A 14,123-nucleotide genomic window follows, 5' to 3' on the forward strand; every position below is an offset into this window, starting at 1 on the left:
ATTTATTATTTTAGATAATTTTGGTTTAACGTCAATTTTGGCTGGACCAGACCAGCACAACCTGGAAAACTGCTCATGGTCACTCCTTTTGAGGAGAGGATTTTGTTGCTATTAGCTGTCCATACATTTAGACCTCCTACTTCAAAATAGGGTGCACCGCCATCAGATAGAAATTGCTTTGGAGGAGATTAAATTAATGGGTGAATTGCATGAGTGGGTAGATTGTAAATAGTTTAGTTTGCGGTAGGAGCAGACGGAAAGGCATTTCATGGTTAGGTTTATTTAATTTGTATATATTTTCCAATTTTCCTATCAATTCCAGTTTTGCTGTTTAGTCTTTTAAAAAATGCTGTTTTTTTCTTTATCCCTTTGAGCATGGTCCGTAACAGGAATGAAACTTGTAAATTTCCACTTGTGGACAGTGCGCGCGCCTGGCGCGGTTGTGTGTGACGTGCAGTCGGAGGGTGAAGAGGAGGAGGAATGACGGGCTGGTGGGTGCGGCCCTGAGGTGGCAGGTGCTCGGGTGGTGTCCGGGTTTCAAAGTCGGCATTAGGTAGCAGGCTCCTGCTTCGAAGGGTTAAGGTTGGTTTTCGGCGCAGTATGAGCAGGTTCTCGCCGAACGTTTTCTCTGGCGATCACTAGCGCCGATCAACGGTTCGCCTCATCCAGAACTTGCTTTCAAGTATCTTTTGACTCGGTGGATTCTGTGTGGTGTTTAAAAAAAAGACTCTCGGCTTTGACCGGACAGCGGCCTGTGAGCTGTAGTTTCAATCCTCTCTCCTCCCCGGGCTGCTGGTGGTACCGCACTGCGGGGCCGAGTGTCTGAGTCAGTTAATCGTCGTGTCCTTGCGGCCGATGGTGGGTCTGGGGAGCGGGCGGCGCGGCGCACGCTCGCCGCCGCTGCTCTTCTTGCTGCTGGCGCTGGGCGCGTGCCTCGCTTTCCTCGCGCTCAGCTACTGGGTGTCGAGCTCGCGCAGCGCCGAGTTGCAGGCGCGTGTCGACTTGCTCGACGCCAAGGTGCGGCGCGCGGCCGCCGACATGAGCACCGCCGAGCTGCAGAAGCACCAGCTCCAGCTGCAGTTACAGAGCCAGCTGGAGAGCCACAAAGACGAGGTCCATCAGCTCGGACAGCTTCACCGCCAACAACTCCAGTCCGCGGCCAGAATTTGCAACGAAGAAACGGTAAGGTGCAAGCCTGGTTGACGCACTGCTGGGGGAGGGAAGACATGTTTGGAAGGGGGTGGAGGAGAAAAAGGAATTGCAGTACAAGTCGCTGAAAGTGCACAAATACAAAAGGCGAATGCAATGTTGGCCTTTATCTCGGTTGGAATTCAAAAGTGAGGAAATTGTGCTTCTGTTGTACAGAACATTGATCAGACCCATCTGGAGTTCTGTATTCAGTTTTGGGCACTGTACCTCGGGGAAGATGTTATGGGTACAGCCTAGATTCACCAGAATGATGGGGTTTAAAGGGTTAAATTATGAGGACAGATTGCATAAACTTGGCTTGTATTCCATTAACTTTGGGTGGTCGAGGGGTGATCTAATCGGGCTACTCTTTCTCTTCCTCCTTCTCCTCCTTGTCCTTCAGTCTCCACAGACCTCACTGGACCAAGTAGGAGCGAAAGACATAAGGTTAGAATGATCCCTTATCGGATGCGGCCTGCATTTCGGTGCGGAGTGTGGGTGAGAGGCTGGTCCTGGGTGTTTGGGTGGGTTGCTGCTGTGGAGAGAGAAGAGGAGCTTTATAACTCTCCTTGTGTGTCCACCAACCTTGGCATTCCCAACAGGCAAGGCACCATGGTAGCCCTATACCTAGAGGGCCTTATCCTCATGTTTATGTGAAGGTCGTTAGAAAAGGGGATGTCATTCTTTCCCCCCACCCCACCCCACCCCCCACAACTTGTACTCCTGAGCATTATGCGCCTAATTTGCCCTGCGGAGACAAAGAAAATCTAGGTGAGGAGCACAGTATGTTGACCTGGCGTGCGAGCGGGGCAGGTGTTGGGGTGCCACCTTGTGTGGACATTCTGCTACTTGGTTACTACATTCTGAAGGAAATTTGCAGACATAGAAGTATATCTTTGAGCCAAGACTTCCCCTTGTAGCCTGTCTGACTTTATGGTATCTTGCTTTTTAAAAACCTGACTCCCTGACCAACAGAGATTAAAGGAGTTTGCTAACACATTTGCTGCTAGGTGTCTTCCTAAGTAAACACACATTCTGGTCTTTATAGTCTTTAATCTTCTGAACGCTACTGCCAATCCTGAATTTCAAATAGCTGCCACCCCTTTCTGCAAGAGAAGAATTTGTCAATTTGTTTGTTAGGCAGTAGTTGTTGACATTTCCTGTGCCACCTCCCTCCAGGCGTTCTGGTTGATCGTGTGACGTGGCGCGGGGGGTTCCTCCCTTTCTGTATCTTCAGAAGTCACTCTCTCCAACTATTTTGTCGAGGAGGGCCTGCAGGTCCCCCTCCACAAAGTTAGTGGCATTCTTGCAACATATTTGTAAAAATTGGGATGCTGACACATTGGGATGCTGCCTCCTACTTCCAAGCTTCACTCAGGAATGATGTCTGTTCTGAGCTTTTTACAGTGCTTCACCCAAAGTTCCCAGGACCCACCATTGTATTGTGCTGCTTCTGGGGTCTGTGGTACCTCTGTTTGTTGTGGCATATGCAAATTTGTTTCCCAGGAAAGGAAGATCGTGTGAACTGACACAAGCTGATTTTTATGTTCCGGCATATGGGAGATTGTCAGGCAATTTTGATGTAAATACAGACAGCAAAATGGGGGTGAATTTTGTGTAAAATTTCAGCATAACCTGCCAATTACACCTTCACAGGAAATTCTGTGCCTTTAACTCCTGCAAACTCTCATCATTTCTTTTGGAGATATTTGATATTGTTGTCCCAGTAACTATACACCTGTGTCTGCCTGTTTGGCCTGTCTGCAGTATAGTGAGGAACTAAATAATGCTGGAAAAACTCAGCAGGCCAGGCAACATCTGTGGAGAGAGAAATAGTCAACGTTGCGGGTCGAAACCCTTCTACAGAACTGAGAGAAAAGGCAGGAAATGAAACAAAAGGCAGTTTGGGGGCTGGGAAATGGGGGAGGGGATGAAAGAGGAGACATTAAGAGATATTCAAGGTGAGACAAGATAGTAATAGGACAAGTAAAGAAACAAACAATGGCTCTAGATGAAGTGTGAAATGTGCTGGCAGAGTGAAAGACAGCTGCCATGTGTCAGATTAGGATCACAGGCTCACACACAGATTACCCAACAGGGCTTTAGAAGTTGCAAGGCTTTTATTAAAGAGCCTTCGCCTGGCACCTTCCCATGCAAGCGGAGGAGATGTAACACCTGCCCCTATACCTCCCCCCTCCCCACTGTCCAGGGCCCCAAACACCCCTTCCAGGTGAAACAGCGATTTACTTGTACTTCTCGCAATCTAGTATACTGTATTCGCTGCTCACGATGCGGTCTCCTCTACATTGGGGAGACCAAACGCAGATTGGGTGACCGCTTTGCGGAACACCTCCGTTCAGTCCGTAAGGGTGACCCCGAGCTTCCGGTCGCCTGTCATTTCAATTCACCGCTCCATTCCCACTCGGACCTCACCGTCCTTGGCCTCTTGTACTGTTCCACGGAAGCTCAACGTAAACTCGAGGAACAGCACCTCATCTTCCGATTAGGCACTCTGCAGCCTTCCGGTCTCAATATCGAGTTCAACAATTTCAGATCATAACCTCGGCCCCTATTTCATTTTCACTTATATTTTTCCACTCCTTTCCTTTTTCCCCCCCCCCCCCCCCCCCCCCTTTCCTTTTGTTTCTCTCTCACACCTGGCAGCTATCTTTTGCCCTGCCAGTACACTTTACACCTAATCACAGCCTATTACCATCTCGTCTAGCTTCTAATCTCTTTTACTTCTTTTGGTTCTTTTATTCTTTTGTCCGATCGCAGCCCTGCCTTCGATCTAGTTCCTTTTCTCTCCAGTTTTGAAGAAGGGTCAAACCCGAAACGTCAACTCAAATTTCTCTCCACGGATGTTGCCTGACTTGCTGAGTTTTTCCAGCATTTTCTGTTGTTATTTTTTATTAAAGAGCTACAGTTTTAAAGCATAATCAGATATTACATATGGTTTAAGCCGAGTATAATAGACATACAACCCGTGACCGTAGGAGCGATCTACGACACCCGAATCGGAATGCCACGGACGGGGAGGCAGTACGGTGGTCTCGGATTGGGTGGATTCCTGCAGTCTGCTGCAGTGGTCACTTCGGTTGGGTCATCTCTCAAGCTGTTGGAGGTATGAGGCCGTCAGCCACCTCAGAGGCTAAACTTGACCAAGGTGTTAGGTCGTAGCCACCTTGGGGAAGCCTTCGCCCCTGACTGTCTGATTTCCTCTCTCGGTCCTCTATATTTGTAGTTATTTCAGTGGGCTGGTAATCGCCTGGTGTCAATCATTTGATCCCCCATCCTATTGTCCAATTGTGAAGCGGGACGGCAGCCCTCGCCGTCCCTTTCTGCATGACTGACAAGGCCTCCCTCTTATCTTTCTGAGGAATGTTTTGTCAAGTTTCTTCAAGGGCATTTTATGGCTTCGTGGTTCCTTGTTATCTAGCAGGTGCTATCCTCCCTGTTTCCTTACATTTTACGATTCCCTAATCACTTCTATTTGTCTTTTGATGCTTGATATTCGACCTTGCTGGCATTTATGCTATCTGTTCCCGGTTGCATGTTGTCAGTCTCTGTTCTAAGAATTAAAACCCATCTTTGAATTTAACAGCTACTACTTAGCATGTGGGAGAGAGAGAGAAAAAAGGAAAAGGCACAAACTAAAAGTGTGGATAAAAAATATAATAGGGGCTGAGGTTATGATCGGAAGTTGTTGAACTCGATATTGAGTCCGGAAGGCTGTAAAGTGCCTAATCGGAAGATGAGGTGCTGTTCCTCGAGTTTAAGGTGAGCTTCCATGGAACAATGCAAGAGGCCGCAGACAGTGAGGCCTGAGTGGGAATGGAACGGTGAATTGAAATGATAGGCGACCGGAAGCTCGGGGTCACCCTTGCGGACTGAACAGAAGTGTTCCGCAAAGCGGTCACCCAATCTGCATTTGGCCTCCCCAATGTAGAGGAGACCACATAGTGAGGAACTAACCCACTTGTACTCCTGACTTTTGTAATCACAAGTAATTCTAAGCACTCAAGTTCTGTTTTGAGTTTATCTTTCAGTGCAAATAATATCTTTCTACAGGTATTGACTCTTAGTTGTACATTGCCTAACCATTTGATACTGTGTTCTCTACGCAAACAAGACCGTGAAACAAATTATTATACCAACTGAAGCTTGTCTGTTCCCTTCTGGTGTAGGCAGTCACTAGGATTTACAGCCAATGTTAGTTTCTGAAACTGCATTCTTTCACACAGTGCATTTTTGACTTCATATAAGCTAGACATGAGAAGACACCTGTGTAGGGCATCCCCTGCAATTATTGACCTACGTCTGGAGTCTTTATCCTAACTTCCAAAAGATAGTGTCAAACCCCCAAGGAATAAAAACATTTCTGTTGCTTGTAAGCCATTGGCCTAGCAATTCATTGATGATCTTGCGCCCTGTAAAACGGGGATCTAAGTGTCTGATATGGCGAGCGTGTGCCGTTCCGCGTCAGAGGTGCGCCACCCGTCATATTGCTAAAGGTTCTAGTATAGGCATTCAGAGCCTGCGCCTGAAATGGGCATTAGGCCCTTTTCATATGCAAATAGGGCCCAACGCCTGTTTGAGACCCCCCTTCCCGAAATTGGGCTGCCCTGAGTGCGGGCCTGCTGCCCTCAGGATAACCATGTTTACATGTGGCCTAACCAGTGGTCCTTTAAATTAATTTAAAAAAAAATGCTTACTTAAATATGGAGCTCCACAGAAGCCGCGAGGACTGTTGCCGGACTGCGTTCGGCCCCTCCCGATCTCCTATCCGCCCCCCAGGACCTACCCGAGGGCTGCTGGCAGGGAAGCAGTTGACCCAATTTTGCCCTCATGAACCTGCGAGCTGTCTCTGGCTGCCCAGTTGGCTTCCGCAGCTTGCCAGCAATATGCTGATGAAGCCCTCGGGCTTCTTTTCAGGTCAGGAAATGGGTCTAAATGAATTTCCTCCCCATCGTTTGTTTCTTTTGTTGGCTCTCATGGACTGAGTTATATCCTGTGATATCACTCGGTCCTATACCTAGTTTCATCTCTATGAAATTCCTAGCAAGACCAATGGGTCTTGCCAATAAATGACATTGTTGCTTATAAATTGTTGCAAATTAAAATAAAAATTTGCAACAATCCGCATGGATGAACTACAGAATTTGTTCATCCCAGTTTGGCATAAAAATAAAACAAAAAAGGTGACTCAACTGTGGCTAACGAGGGAAATTAGGGATAGCATAAGATCCAAGGAGAGGACATATAAATTGGCCAGAAAAAGCAGTAATCCAGAGGATTGGGAGCAGTTTAGGATTCAACAAAGGGATTAATTAAGAAAGGGAAAATAGAATATGAGAGTAAGCTTGCAGGGAACATAAAAACTGACTGTAAAAGCTTTTATAGATATGTGAAGAGAAAAAGATTGGTGAAGTCAAGCATAGGTCCCTTGCAGTCAGAATCAGGGGAATTTATAATGGGGAACAAAGAAATGGAAGACCAATTAAGTACATATTTTGGTTTTGTCTTCACAAAGGAGGACACAAATAACCTCCCAAAGATGTCGGGGAACATAGGGTCTAATGAAAGGGAGGAACTGAAAGAAATCAGTATTTGTAGGGAAATGGTGTTAGGGAAATTGATGGGATTGAAGGCCGATAAATCCCCAGGGCCTGATAATCTACATCCTAGGGTACTTAAGGAAGTGGCCCTAGAAATAGTAGATGCATTGCTGATCATCTTCCAACATTCGATGGAATCTGGAACAGTACCCATGGATTGGAGGGTAGCTAATGTTACCCCACTATTCAAAAAAGGTGGTAGAGAGAAAACGGGGAAAATGCTCGAGTCCATTATAAAAGATGTAATAGCAGTGCACTTGGAAAACAGACAGGATCGGACAAAGTCAACATGGATTTACAAAAGGTAAATTGTGCTTGACTAATCTACTGGAATTTTTTGAGAATGTAACTAGTAAAATAGATAAGGGAGAACCAGTGGATGTGGTGTATTTGGACTTTCAGAAGGCTTTCGATAAGGTCCCACATAAGAGATTAGCGTGTAAATGGGATTGGGGGCAAGGTATTGACTTGGGTAGAGAACTGGTTGGCAGATAGAAAGCAGAGTTGGAATAAACGGCTCTTTTTCCGAGTGGCAGGCAGTGACTAGTGGGGTACCGCAGGGATCGGTCCTTGGACCCCAGTTATTCACAATATATATTAATGATCTAGACAAGGGAACTAGATGTAATATCTCCAAATTTGCAGATGACACAAAGCTGGCTGGGCGTGCGTGTTGTGAGGAGGATGCCGAGAAACTCCAGTATGATTTGGACAGGTTGAGTGATTGGGCAGAAGCATGGCAGATGCAATATAATGTGGATAACTGTGAGGTTATCCACTTTGGTGGCAAAAACAGGAAGGCAGATTATTATCTAAATGGCAATAGATTGGGAGAAGGGGAAGTGCAACGAGACCTGGGTGTCCTTGTGCACCAGTCGCTGAAGGTAAGCATGCAGGTGCAGCAGGCGGTTAAGGCAAATGGTATGTTGGCCTTTGTAGCGAGAGGGTTTGAGTACAGGAACAAGGATGTCTTGCTGCAGTTGTACAGGGCCTTGGTGAGACCACATCTTGAGTATTGTGTGCAGTTTTGGTCGCCTTATCTGAGGAAGGATATTCTTGCCATGGAAGGAGTTCAGCGAAGATTCACCAGGCTGATACCTGGGATGGCAGGAATGATGTATGAGGAGCGATTGGGCTTGTACTCGCTGGAGTTTAGAAGAATGAGAGGGGATCTCATTGAAACTTATAAAATTCTGTCAGGACTGGACAGACTAGATGCAGGGAGGATGTTCCCCGATGGTCGGGGAGTCCGGAACCAGGGGTCACAGTCTAAGGATAAGGGGTAGGCCTTTTAGGACTGAAATGAGGAGGAATTTCTTCAGCCAGAGAGTGGTGAACCTGTGGAATTCTCTACCACAGAAGGCAGTAGGGGCCAATACATTAAATATATTCAAGAAGGTGTTGGATATATTTCTTTAGGCTAAAGGGATCAAGGGGTATGGGGAGAAAGCAGGGACAGGGTACTGAACTTGGATGATCAGCCATGATCGCATTGAATGGCGGAGCAGGCTCGAGGGGCCGAATGGCCTACTCCTGCTCCTATCTTCTATGTTTCTATGTAAAACTGCTCTTTATCACTGGTTGGTCGGCATCCATTGAATGTAGCTTTGGCACCTGGCTTACACACTGACAAAATGAGTTTTCTTGCAGGATTTTCTTCTTGTAGGATAAGTATCCTATCCAAGATGACCCACATTTGTGTTTTATGAATTGTGCATGCATTTAAAATACAAATGTTTTTAAATTGTGTATAATCTGGGAGGTATTTAATGGACTGGTAGGTGGACACTGTGTTCAACTGAAATGCCATTGCTGTTTAATAGTCAACTGCGGAGTTTGCAGGAAGTGCTCTGAGCAGCACATATGGTGTCCCGTGTGTCTTGTTTGTCTTTGTTGCTTTGGAAATGTTAGTAGCTGAGTGACAGCTGGTAATTAAAATAATTTTGTATTTGTAGTAGCAGAACAATGTACCTCAAAGAAGGGTCAATGAAAATTCCAGTAGTTGTTTAATGGAGTAGTGATGCACTTGTACTAGTTAATGGACTTCATTTGCATGTACTTTATTATGTCAGTCATAACGGCACAGAAGGAGGCCATTCGGCCCATCAAGTCTGTGCCGGCTCTCTGTAGAGCAATCCAGTCAGTCCCATTCCCCCACTCTATCCCCGTAGCCTTGCAAGTTTATTTCCCTCAAGTGTCTATCCAGTCTCCCCTTGAAAATATTGTGTGTCCGCTTCCACCACTTCTGTCGGCAGCGAGTTCCAGGTCCTCGCCACTCGCTGCGTAAAAAAGTTTTTCCCCTCATTCCCCCCTGTATCTCTTGCTCAAAACCTTAAATCTGTGTCCCCTAGTCCTTGTACCATTAACTAGTGGGAACAGCCTTTCCCCGTCTAGCCTATCCAAACCCGTCATAATCTTGTATACCTCTATCAAATCACCCCTCAACCGCCTTTGCTCTAATGAAAACAAATCCAGCTTCTCCAACCTGTCCTTGTAGCCAAGATTCCCCCATCCCCGGAACCATTCTGGTAAATCTCCTCTGCACCCTCTCAAGGACCTTCACATCGTTCCTAAAGTGTGGTGACCAGAACTGGATGCAATACTCCAGTTGTGGCCTAACCAGCACTTTATAAAGGTTCAGCATAACTTCTCTACTTTTGTACTCAATACCTCTATTTATGAAGCCCAAGATCCCATATGCTTTGTTAACCACTGTCTCAATATGTCCTGCCACCTTCAGGGACCTATGCACATTAACTCCCAAGTCCCTCTGTCCCTGCACACTCATTAAAACTGTGCCATTAAGTGTATATTGCCTCTCCCTGTTCCTTCTGCTAAAATGCATCACCTCGCACTTCTCTATATTAAATTCCATCTGCCCATTCTGCTAGTCTTTCTATGTCCTGTTGCAGTCGATTGGTATCATCCGCACAGTTTGTCACCCCCCCCCCCCCCCCCCTCCAAAGTTTGGTGTCATCCTGGCAAATTTAGAAATTCTACTCTGTATTCCAGTATCCAGGTTATTTAAAAAAGCAGTGGCCCCAGCACTGACCCTTGGCGAACACCACTGTCTACCATCCTTCAGTCTGAAAAGCAGCCATTTACCACAACTTGCTGTTTTCTGTCCTTAAGCCAGTTCCTTATCCAAGCTACCACTGGCCCACCTATTCCATGAGCCTCAATTTTGTTAACCAGCCTTCTGTGTGGTACTTTGTCAAACGCCTTCCGAAAATCCATGTAGACAACATCCATTGCATTCCCTTCATCAATCCTCTCTGTTACTTCATCAAAAAATTCAATTAGATTAGTCAAACACAATCTGCCTTTTACAAATCTGTGTTGGCTCTCCTTAATTAGCTTAAACCTCCCCAAATGCCTGTTAATTTTTTCCTTGATTATTGTTTCTAAAACTTTACCCACCACTGATGTTAAACTGACTGGCCTGGAGTTACTAGTGATTGTCCTTGCACCCTTTCTTGAACAATGATGTCACATTTGCCACTTTCCAATCCTCAAGCACCTCCCCCGCATCTAGGGAGGATTAGAAAATTATGGAAAGTCCTTCTGCTATCTCCTCCCCTGTTTCTCTTGGCAACCTGGGGTGCAAGCCATCTGGACCAGGTGACTTGTCCACTTTAAGCATACCCAGCCTTTCTAGTACATCCTGTCTATCAATTTTCACCCCTTCCATTGCGTCTACCTTTTCCACTTCTACTGATATTTTATCAGCATCCACCTCCTTAGTAAACACCGACACAAAGTACTCATTGAGTATTCTAGCCTTGCCCTGCACCTCTAAGCATATACAGGAAACTTTGTGATATCCGGCACCGACGGGACTGAGCTGTTGCCGTCCCGTCAAAACTGCCGGACAAACCAACGCTAATGTTAAAACATACTGAAGCTTTTGAGCTCCGTATCTAGCAACAAACCCTGTTGCTTAACAACTTCTAAACAGTCAGCCGTAGCTTGCAAGCGTCTCTGTAGCTAAGCAACAGCTTTAGCTAGACCTTGCAGAGCCTGACTAGTGGAAAAAAAAAGCAACGAAAAGAAAAAAAACTTAGTGAACCGACTCCTGAATTTTGCCGGTGGCTCGAGCATTCCGGACAGTTAACCTCCGGATAAACCAAAGTTTCCTGTATCACTGTCTCTAATAGGTCCCACCCCACCTCTTACTACCCGTTTACTGTTTACATGTCGGTAGAAGATTTTTGGGTTCTCTTTTATATTAACTGCCATTGTACTTTCATATTTTCTCTCTGCCAATCTTATTTTCATCTTCACTTCCCCTCTCAACTTATTGTATTTGGTCTGGTTCTCCCTTGAAGAATTCACCTGACATGCATCATACACCTATTTTTTGTTTCATCATCTTCTCTATCTCCCTCGTCATCCAAGGAGCCCTTGCTTTGGTTCCCTTACCCTTCCCTCTTCTATACGTACATGTATAAAATGTTGGATCATAACAGGACTTGTGTGTTAGTCTACTTATGCAGTGACTAACTGGAGTAAATTGCGAGAACTTTTTGAAAAGCGTTAACTGAAACAAATATTATCGCGCATGTCTACTTTCAAATTTATCCAGGGTTGTACAGTTAGTAGTCATTTGGGGATCTTTTAATGTAACTGGTTAGTATAATTAGAAGTATGATGTGTGGCACTGGGAGATCTGAGTGGAGGGTGTGAATGTGTAGGGGGAAAGTATTTTAATTTACTTACTTGGGGTAGTATTTCCATATTAGTCTGTTGCATATTAGTGTTTCTATGTTCGCTTGACTGTTTTGTATTTTTTCTTTGTGCCCACCTGCTGCCTTTTTAAAACTGAAATTTTACTCCAGAGGGTAATGATACCAGCATTGTGGTGCAGTACATGGTAGTGGAAAAAGTGGTGTCATACTGGTGTTGCCATGCTGTGTTGGAGACAAGGGTGTTGTACAAACTATTATGATGTTGCAAAACGATAACCTGACTTTGAAAAACAAGTTACAGATGATGAGAGTTTGAATATAAGGAACAAATTTGCATTTATATGGTGCCTTTCTAATCTTCAAGCCATCTAAAATTGTTCCACAGCCAACTAAGTACTTATAAAGTTCCTATATGTAGCAACTGTTGCAATACAAACATGGAAAACAATTTTTTTAAAATTCGTTCCGGGATTTGGCTGTCGCTGGCGAGGCCAGCATTTATTGGCCACCCCGAATTGACCTTGAGAAGGTGGTGGTGAACTGTGCCTTGAACCACTGCAGTCCTTGTGGCCAAATCACTCCCACAGTGCTATTAGGGAGGGTGTTCCAGGATTTTTACTCCGCAACGATGAAGGAACAGCGATATATTTCCAAGTCGGGATGGTGTGTAACTTGGAGGGAAACATGCAGGTGATTGTGTTCCCATGCGCCTGCTGTCCTTGTGCTTCTAGGTGGTAGAGGTCGAGGGTTTGGGAGGTGCCAAAGAAGTCTTGGCGAGTTGCTGCAGTGCATCGTGTACATGGCACACACTACAGCCACGGTACACCGTGGTGGATGGGATGCCAATCAAGCGGGCTGCCTTGTCCTGAATGTTGTTGGAGCTGCACTCATCCAGGCATGTGGACAGTATTCCATCAGACTTCTGACTTGTGCCTTGTAGATGGTGGCAAGGCTCTGGGTAGTTAGGTGAGACACTCACCGCAGAATACCCAGCCTCTGACCCAGACATTTTATACATGTACGTATATAAGAGGGACGGGTAAGGGAACCCAAGGAAGGGCTCCTTGGCTGACGAGGGAGATAGAGAAGGTGATGAAACAAAAAAAAAGAGGGTGTATGATGCATGTCAGGTGAATTCTTCAAGGGAGAACCAGACCAAATACAATAAGTTGAGAGGGGCTGTGAAGATGGCTGGTCCAGTTAAGTTTCTGGTGAATAGTGGCCCTCAGGATGTTGATGGTGGGGGATTCGGCAATGGTAATGCCATTGAATGTCAAGGAGTGGTGGTTAGACACTCTCTCTTGTTGGAGATAGTCATTGCCTGGCACTTGTGTGGCGCGAATGTTACTTGCCACTTATCAGCCCAAGCCTGAGTGCCGTCCAGGTCTTGCTGCATGCGGGCATGGACTGCTTCATTTTCTGTGGAGTTGCGAATGGAACTGAACACTGTGCTATCATCAGCAAACATCTCCACTTCTGAACTTATGATGGAGGGAAGGTCATTGATGAAGCAGCTGAAGATGGTTGGGCCTAGGACACTGCCCTGAGGAACTCCTGCAGCGATGTCCTGGGGCTGAGATGATTGACGCCCAACAACCACAACCATCTTCCTTTGTGCTAGGTATGATTCCAGCCAGTGGAGATTCCAATTGACTTCAATTTTACTAGAGCTCCTTGATGCCATAGAAACATAGATAGGAGCAGGAGTAGGCCATTCGGCCCCTCGAGCCTGCTCCGCCATTCAATGAGATCATGGCTGATCATCCAAATTCAGTACCCTGTTCGTGCCTTCTCTCCATATCCCTTGATCCCTTTAGCCTTAAGAAATATATCCAACTCTTTCTTGAATATATTTAATGAATTGGCCTCTACTGCCTTCTTTGGCAGAGAATTCCACAAGTTCACCACTCTCTGGGTGAAGAGATTCCTCCTCATATCTGTCCTAAATGGCTTACCCCTTATCCTTAGACTGTGACCCCTGGTTCTGGACTCCCCGACCATCGGGAACATCCTTCCAGCATCTAGTCTGTCTAGTCCTGTTAGAATGTTATAAGTTTCGATGAGATCCCCTCTCATTCTTCTAAACTCCAGCGAGTACAAGCCCAATCGACCCAATCTCTCCTCATACGTCATTCCTGCCATCCCAGGTATCAGCCTGGTGAATCTTCGCTGCACTCCTTCCATGGCAAGAACATCCTTCCTCAGATAAGGCGACCAAAACTGCACACAATACTCAAGATGTGGCCTCACCAAGGCCCTGTACAACTGCAGCAAGACATCCTTGTTCCTGTACTCAAACCCTCTCGCTACGAAGGCCAACATACCATTTGCCTTCTTAACCGCCTGCTACACCTGCATGCTTACTTTCAGCGACTAGTGCACAAGGACGCCCAGGTCTCGTTGCACTTCCCTTTCTCCCAATCTATTGCCATTTAGATAATCTGCCTTCCTGTTTTTGACACCAAAGTGGATAACCTCGCATTTATCCACGTTATATTGCATCTGCCATGCTTCTGCCCAATCACCCAACCTGTCCAAATCATACTGGAGTTTCTCTGCATCCTCCTCACAGCACACACGCCCACCCAGCTTTGTGTCGTCCGCAAACTTGGAGATATTACATCTAGTT

At 46.0% G+C, this 14,123-nt stretch overlaps 1 protein-coding gene across 2 annotated transcripts in view; it reads left to right on the top strand.

Moving 5' to 3' along the window:
• The first annotated feature begins 387 nt into the window (after nt 1-387).
• The window catches only part of LOC147124338 (Golgi membrane protein 1-like), a 51,308-nt gene continuing 37,572 nt past the window's right edge, over nt 388-14,123 (top strand). The window contains exon 1 of one of the 2 annotated variants that reach the window (XM_085985225.1): nt 388-1,182. In XM_085985225.1, coding sequence (XP_085841351.1) covers nt 856-1,182 — 327 coding nt within the window. In that variant the 5' untranslated portion in view covers nt 388-855. The remainder of the gene's footprint in view (nt 1,183-14,123) is intronic. The other variant, XM_085985214.1, reaches the window with a different exon arrangement.

This window comes from Somniosus microcephalus, chromosome 1 (genome assembly GCF_052327205.1).
Source record: "Somniosus microcephalus isolate GS21.2 chromosome 1, FLI_Smic_1.0, whole genome shotgun sequence".
Classification (NCBI taxonomy): domain Eukaryota; kingdom Metazoa; phylum Chordata; class Chondrichthyes; order Squaliformes; family Somniosidae; genus Somniosus; species Somniosus microcephalus.